The 7547-nt window shown below is 50.9% G+C and overlaps 1 protein-coding gene across 1 annotated transcript; it reads left to right on the forward strand.

The window, feature by feature from the left end:
- Nucleotides 1-458: 458 nt before the first annotated feature.
- Nucleotides 459-4544, forward strand: SLC25A4 (solute carrier family 25 member 4). The gene is made up of 4 exons (XM_087814086.1): nt 459-650; nt 1956-2442; nt 2771-2911; nt 4100-4544. The coding sequence occupies exons 1-4, from the start codon at nt 540-542 to the stop codon at nt 4255-4257; spliced, it is 897 nt and encodes a 298-aa protein (XP_087670212.1). The 5' UTR covers nt 459-539; the 3' UTR covers nt 4258-4544.
- The last annotated feature ends 3003 nt before the right edge of the window (nt 4545-7547 follow it).

Raw genomic sequence — 7547 nt, forward strand, 5'->3', positions numbered from 1 at the left:
GGAAGAAGGGAAAACAGGCCTGCAATGCCCTGGCCAGGCGCGGCCCGTGCAGGCCCGAGGCTGGAGCCACCGCTGCGTGAGGCATCGGTCCCGTGTCCGTCCCCAAGCCGGCCCCCGCCTAAGCCTCCTTGTGCTATAAATACAGTGGCCCGCACGCTGCGGAGACACGGTGTTCCCTCGCCTCGCCGGGACAGATAACATGAATTTGCCCTTTAAACGTCCCAAGCCCAGGGCACAGCCCCCAGCCCACCCCTGCCTCCCGGAAGCGCCTTCGCCCCCTTTGCCCTCTGCCGGGGAGGGGGGCGGCGAGGGGGTGTCCAGGCACCTGCCCAGCCAATGCGCACGGCGCGCGCGGCCCCGGGGTCCCTCCTCCTCTCGCGAGAGGCCGGGCGGGGGATATAAGGAGGGATGCGGGGCGAGGCCGGCGGCCCCTTCGCGTCGCGCAGGGAAGGAGACGGGGTGGCTGTGCCCGGCCCGGCCAGAGCGAGAGCGAGAACGACAGCGCGGCTCCCCGAGGCTGTGTGCGCCCGGCTGTCATCATGAGTGACCAGGCTATGAGCTTCTTGAAGGACTTCCTGGCCGGCGGCATCGCCGCTGCCGTCTCCAAGACCGCGGTGGCCCCCATCGAGCGGGTCAAGCTGCTGCTGCAGGTGGGGACGCAGCGGGCGCGGGCGCGGGCGCGGGCGGGGGCAGGGCGCGCGGGACCCGGCGGGGCGCAGCGGCGCGGGGCGCGGGGCGCAGCAGACCCGCGCTAGGCCACAGGCCCCGGCGGCCTCCGCCAAGAGGAAGGTGCCCCCTGCGCAGGCAGGTCCAGCGTCAGTGGCAGATTCCTGGTGTCGGGTGGCGCCCAGCGGCCCGGTGGCTATATATGGAAACCCACCCCGAGTGGGTTCCAGCCAGCCAGATCCTGTGCCCGGGCCAGCACTGGCACGCCACTCGGGCCTCTTAGGTCGGCCTCACCTTCTGATTTGCAGTGTCCCCTGCGCCTTTTCACCTGCACCCGCCTTTTACAATAAAGACCTTAAAACAGTGATTACAGGAGAGCTCGGTTCCCGTGGCCCGTGCACTGTGCTAGAGGCGGACGGACGTGTTCCGTCCGTCTGTAGAGAGCCCTGTGAGATAGGTGTTCGCTCCTCCAACCTGACGGATGAAGAATCAGGCTTTGAGAGATTAGGGAGCGATTTTTGGAATGAACGCAGCCAGCCTTCCTTACTCATCCGTTCCCCACGTCTTTTCCCCTTCTGCCCAGTCACCGAATGGCATCCCCCCCCTGCCCCCCATCGATCCTGTTCTTCTCACTTGTCCCAAACACATGGGCCTGTCAGTGGGGACCTGGGCCTCTTCAGTGTGGGAGTCAGAATCATCAATAACAAGAAACCCCCCAACACATTGCTCACAACAGCCCCCCCCCCCCCAGTGGGTCACTTGGATAAGGCGCCTGAAAGCTGCAGGCCCTGACGCCCGGTGGACTTACTCTCTTTCCGTGAGGCCATGGACTCCTCAGAGTCCTGGTGTCGGGGAGGCTGGAGTGAGGCCCAGCCGCCCTCCCTCCTGCCCATCCTGCGTGCAGATCAGGGCGCGCGCCCTTCGGGGTGGGCACCTTCCATCATTTCTATGCCCCAGTGAGCCGTTAGCATGGCTCTGGCACCCAGGGAAAGTCCGATCCATAAATGACTCTCTTCGCACAATCAGATCATCTTTTCCATTTACTTGGGGCGGAACATTTTCTCTCAAATGCCCTGATCTTTGAGGCAAAATTGGATTTTTTGGCTTGTTATCCGAGTAGCTAACACTGATTTACCATATTTGAGTTTCCCTAACCATTTTTTTTTTTTTGCAATGTTCTTTCTCTCTTGCCCCCTTTTCCCTCTGCCCCCCTCCCTCCTCCTAACGCCGGACTCCTCCCCGCGCCCCTCCCCACGCCCCTTGCCCCCCCTCCCCGCGCCCCCCCACAGGTCCAGCATGCCAGCAAACAGATCAGTGCCGAGAAACAGTACAAAGGGATCATGGACTGCGTGGTGAGAATCCCCAAGGAGCAGGGCTTCCTCTCCTTCTGGAGGGGCAACCTGGCCAACGTGATCCGCTACTTCCCCACCCAAGCGCTCAACTTCGCCTTCAAGGACAAGTACAAGCAGATCTTCCTGGGGGGCGTGGACCGGCACAAGCAGTTCTGGCGCTACTTCGCGGGTAACCTGGCTTCCGGCGGGGCGGCTGGGGCCACCTCCCTCTGCTTTGTGTACCCGCTGGACTTTGCCAGGACCAGGCTGGCTGCCGACGTGGGCAAGGGCAGCGCCCAGCGCGAGTTCAGCGGCCTGGGCGACTGCCTCACCAAGATCTTCAAGTCCGACGGCCTCGGGGGCCTCTACCAGGGCTTCAGCGTCTCGGTCCAGGGCATCATCATCTACAGAGCTGCCTACTTCGGCGTCTACGACACTGCCAAGGGTGAGAGGGGCCCGGGGGCCCGGGCAGCCCACAGAGGGCTTGGTGGTCAGGACCCTTGTGTTTTCCTAGTCTCTGGGCTAAGCGGGGGCTCCCGAAGGAGGCGGCGGCAAGGTGTGGCCACGGCCAGAGGATCGCCCTTGCCCTCTCCTGAGACAGACTCTGGCCCTGAGCTATGGAGAGGAAGGGGGGCACCCTGGCCCCGCTCCTCCCGGGGCGCCGGCTGGTTACTGGGTGTCTCCGGGAGCCGCAGCCAGGGCAGCGGGGTCCCCTGGCCGCGGGCGGGGCGCAGGCGCCTCACCGCCCCCCGGCTTCTTGGCTCTGCCCGCAGGGATGCTGCCGGACCCCAAGAACGTGCACATATTCGTCAGCTGGATGATCGCGCAGTCGGTGACGGCGGTGGCGGGGCTGGTGTCCTACCCCTTTGACACCGTGCGCCGGAGGATGATGATGCAGTCGGGCCGCAAGGGGGGTAAGCGCGCACCCACGGGTCCAAGGCAGGCTCTGCCCTCGGGGAGCACTGTTTGCTCGTTTCCAATCTTCACTGTCCTGTTAAATTGGAAGGGGGTGAGCCCGCACCCACGGGTCTAAGGCAGGCTCTGCCCTGGGAGAGCACTGTTTAGTCGTTTCCAGTCTTCACTGTACTGACTGTTCAATTACATAAGAACTCGGGAAAGATTCTCAAGGAATTGATAGAGAACTTGGTTATCATGTAGATAAGGGCATCAGAAAGGAGGTATTTAAAGGTGAACCTCACCAGGTACCTAGCAGGATAGAGGCCTTAGGCCCTTTGTCTTGGAGCAGCGGTTTTCCACCACTGTGCCGCCAGCCTTTCAAAACATGCAGCACCTGCCTGTTTAGTTGGGGCACTGACCTTTCCCTTAGATTGTCAAATTAAAAAAATGACAACCGCCAACACAAAAATACCTGTCCAGTGTGGATGAATCACAATTATACCTTTTTTTGGTCAGATCGGCAAAAAGTGTGTATTTTTGTGTGTGCAGAATTTTAGTTTATGTGCCAAGAGGCGGAAAAGGCTGAAAACCGCTGCCTTAGAGCCTGGGTGCAGAAACAAGGCGAAAGAATTGAAGTAATTACCTGGTTTATTTATAAATGATTCTTAGCTAGTTATGACAAGCAGGGAAGGGTGATTTAGGTGGATGGCCTCAAGCCTCAGGCAGTCTGTTGTGATAGAAAAAGTTTTGGCTCCCATAGGTCGAAACATATGAAATAGCCATTTTTAAAGTAAAGAAAGTCAAGTGCTAGTTTCATTTGGTTCAACCTGATAGTTGTGGCTCGTTTCACTGTATAATCTTGGGCTAGTATAATCGGAGACTAGGCCTCAGTTTTCTCATCCATAAAAAGGGGCACTACCCAGTTTAATACTTCTGCTCCACTTTGCTCCCTGTTTTCCAGTTTGATGGTCTGTGAATTAGCTGGTTAATTGCCACAGTTCTCTCCTTGAGTTAAAGGAATAGGACTGACGAGAGCCTGCCTAACAGTTACACAGGAAAGGGGATGTCTAGTTGAATGCAGCATAGAGCTGGGACTTAGAGCTCAAGTGACTTTAACTCTGGTAACAGGATGTGCAGATGTCTTTCAGAGGAAAAGTCTCTTTCCTCCAGAATTACGGAGCCCTCACCAACATTTGTTTCCACAGCGGACATTATGTACACTGGGACACTGGACTGCTGGAGGAAGATCGCCAAGGATGAAGGAGGCAAGGCTTTCTTCAAAGGTGCCTGGTCCAATGTGTTGAGAGGCATGGGCGGTGCCTTTGTGTTGGTGTTGTATGATGAGATCAAAAAATTCGTCTAATGTAATTAAAACGAATTCATTGGTTCCAGACCCGTTGTGTGGTTTAATAGACTTTTCCTAGGGGAAGTAAAAAGAAAGATCTGGCATAAAACCAGACTGAAAGGAATACCTCAGAAAAAAAAAAAGCTTCACTGAGTGTTCATTAAACCACGAATGTATTTTGTATTTATTTTACATTTAAATTCCCACAGACAATATAAAGTAACGTATCATACTTGTATAATTAACTGAAGAACTGATAATAAAGAAGTAACCGAATGTGAAACCAATAAAGACCACTTAATGCATGTTCTCTACTGAATTCTTATTAACTGCCAAATGGATTAAAAATAAGACCATAAGTGCCCCTTTTCTAGCATGACTCATTTATAGATCAGTGGCCCAGCTTCTAAATGACAAATGTTATACTATGTATCATAGAGGTACCTAGGTGCTTTAAGTTCTGGCTTCCGAACCGGAGCAGGTTATGCACTCTTGCCTCATTCCACCCAGACAGAGGCTCAAAGTAATCTCCCCTTATTTCACTCACTCTTCAGGAATTCTGAGGTTCCCCTGAGAGCCTTAAATCATAGTTTCAAGAGTTTTGCATGTTAGGAAGGAAGTGCTTTGTATCAGTGCCACTGGAAAACTGTGAGACAATTTTATGGCAGGTGGACACTGCTCATTGAACATCATGGAGCATGTGAGTATCACTGACAATTAGGTTCTGCGGATTCGGAAAGGGGGCAGGAGTGAGGAGAGAGCACACTGGTAAGTAATGTTACCTTTGATACAATGAGTCTTGGTTGCGGGGGAGCTGAAATGTGGGAAGTGGTAGAAGGTGGGCCTTGAAGCAAATAACTAGACTTAGATACATGGCTCTAGAAAGCATCTGCCAGTGTTAGATACATGGCTAGAGGTTTCTGCTAACACTTCTGGGGGAGGGGGGTCAGTTTTAGATCTGAAGCATAAATTTTTGAGCAAGAGGGAAAGAATTACAATTTCAAGTGGGAAATGAGGTACTTTGGTCCAGAAGACAAACAGTTCATATAGTTCTAGCTTGTTGAGTTACCAGAAGGAAGCAAGTACCTGGATCCCAGGCAAAGCCTGAAAGGCGGGCACATTTGTTTCCCGATAGGTGGCTTGAGCCGTGCAGTGCCTCTGCACCGCTCCTTACCTTCCTTCCCAAGCTCCTCCACCTACTCAGTCCTGCATCCCCACTAAGACATCGGCTACTCTGTTGTACTTTAGTAACTAAGGTCTATGCTTTACCATATCCAAAGTTTTATCTATCCTAGTCTAGTAGATACCTCTTAGAGGAAATGGGACTGCTTCATTTGATGGCTGCCCAAACAAATTCAGGTTCAAGATTAACACACTTACTTCACTGTTAAGATCTGAGAATTACCTTTAAAAACAGTATATTTACAGTTTATAGAAGATTTCCATATTGGCAGACCAGGCAATGCAAACCAATGCACCCTCTGACAACTAAAAAAGGGGTTCTAAATATTTAAAATAAAAACCTGCATGAAGGCACTGGGGAGTAGCAAGGCATGGAAAGTTATGGGGCCAAGATTTTGGAAGAAGACAACCCAGAAGTCAAGTCTGATATATTTCCCCATCTGATGCTTTCCCCCACCGGGTGCCTCCAAGTTGTGGAAAATTCAGCTGAAAGGCTGAAGGACTGGTGAGTTTGGAAGGCACTTGGGGAGAGAGGCACAAAAATGAATCCTCGACCTGCCAAGGAAGGGGAGCCCTGGTAACCTGTTTTGGATTTAGATCCCAAAGGGGGACACCCTAGCAGTGAGAGTGAACAGGGAATAATAGTTTGGCCTTGCAGTCATGGATGCCAAGCTTCAGATCATCTCAATCACTTAACTGGATTAAGGTGATTTGAGATTTCAAGCACTCCTGCCGTCTGCCTGAAACAAAAGTCTGTCTGGAAGAAATACCATGCAGAGCAGGGGTCAACAAACATTTTCTCTGAAGTAATATTTTAGGCGTGGTTGGCCAGATGGTCTTGGACGCAAGACAGCTCTTAAGACAAGTGAGTGAGTTGTGGCTGTGTTCCACAAAACTTTATGGATGGACCAGAAATGTGAATTTCATACAATATTTACATGTCACAAAATACTCTTTTGACCTTAGAAAACCGATTCAAAAAAGTAAAAGCCACATAAACGGGCACTGAGCTGCTGATCTTGGTCCATGGCTGTCACTTACTGAGCTTGATCCAGAGCTTCAGGTTTTTCCCGAATAACTTCATATAAACCCAAACCACAAACACAACTTTAAAACATCCAACTGAAAATATAAAGAATCCATTATTTTAAAAGTGGAAGTCAGAATGGAACCCTGAAAATGTTTTGGACTTAATGAAAATAAAAATACCATGGTATCAAAACCTGTAAGAAACAGCTAAAACTATGCTAAGAAATGTATGGCCTTCCATGCATCTGTTAGAAAAGGCGGCTGAGAATCAGTGAACTATACATCCAACTCAAGAAGTTAGAAAATAACAGCAAATTAAACCCAAACACTAAAGTGGGAAGTAAATAACTAAGGTAACAAAATTAGTGAAAGAGACAATCAATGGTACTGAATGAACTGCAAATCTGAGTATGAGAGGCAACGTTTCTACAATATAGCAGAGTACCTTCACGCCCTCAGGTAAATGAAAATGTCACAAAATTAAATATTTTTAAAAAGTACTAGATAGAAAAGATTGATAAAGTGAACTAAATAAAAGAATTTCTGTTCAGAGACACCATTCATGGTGAAAAGGCAAGCCCAAAAAGGAGAAAACTCACACTGGGATTGTATCGTATCCAGAAAACACCACTGCTCCTACAAGTCAACAAGAGAAAGACATTTGACCAAGAGAAAAACAGGCCACACACAAAGGATATCCCAATGTCCAATAAAGATGAACAAGTGTTCCAATCGGATTAGAGCAGAGCAATTAAAATCACAATATCCCGCTACATACCCACCCAAACGGTTAAACGTAAAAATGACTGACACTAAATATCAGTGAGGACATGGAGCACAGGAACTAACACACTTCTGTGGGAGAGTCAACTGGTACTCACTTCGGAAATCTCTGCCATTCTCTCCCGAACGTGTAGATTCTCTGACCCAGCAACTGCACTCCGAAGAACATGTCCAATTAAAATGCACGCGCAGGAAATCAGGGCTCATCTACAGAAACCTTCCTACCATTATTCGAAATAGTCGACACCTGGAAACCACCCCCAATGCCCGGGAACCACAGGCTGGATAAATCACAACCCAGTCAGACTAGGACA

This window comes from Miniopterus natalensis, chromosome 2, assembly GCF_054644295.1.
Source record: "Miniopterus natalensis isolate mMinNat1 chromosome 2, mMinNat1.hap1, whole genome shotgun sequence".
Taxonomy (NCBI): Eukaryota; Metazoa; Chordata; class Mammalia; order Chiroptera; family Miniopteridae; genus Miniopterus; species Miniopterus natalensis.

What these genes read in the sequence shown, in the direction of transcription:
- SLC25A4 (XM_087814086.1), top strand. Translation starts at nt 540, where the DNA reads ATGAGTGACCAGGCTATGAGCTTCTTGAAGGACTTCCTGGCCGGCGGC. An exon ending in CGTCTACGACACTGCCAAGG is followed by an intron (nt 2,443 to 2,770) that starts GTGAGAGGGGCC and finishes CTCTGCCCGCAG; the next exon opens with GGATGCTGCCGGACCCCAAG. An exon ending in GCAGTCGGGCCGCAAGGGGG is followed by an intron (nt 2,912 to 4,099) that starts GTAAGCGCGCAC and finishes TTGTTTCCACAG; the next exon opens with CGGACATTATGTACACTGGG.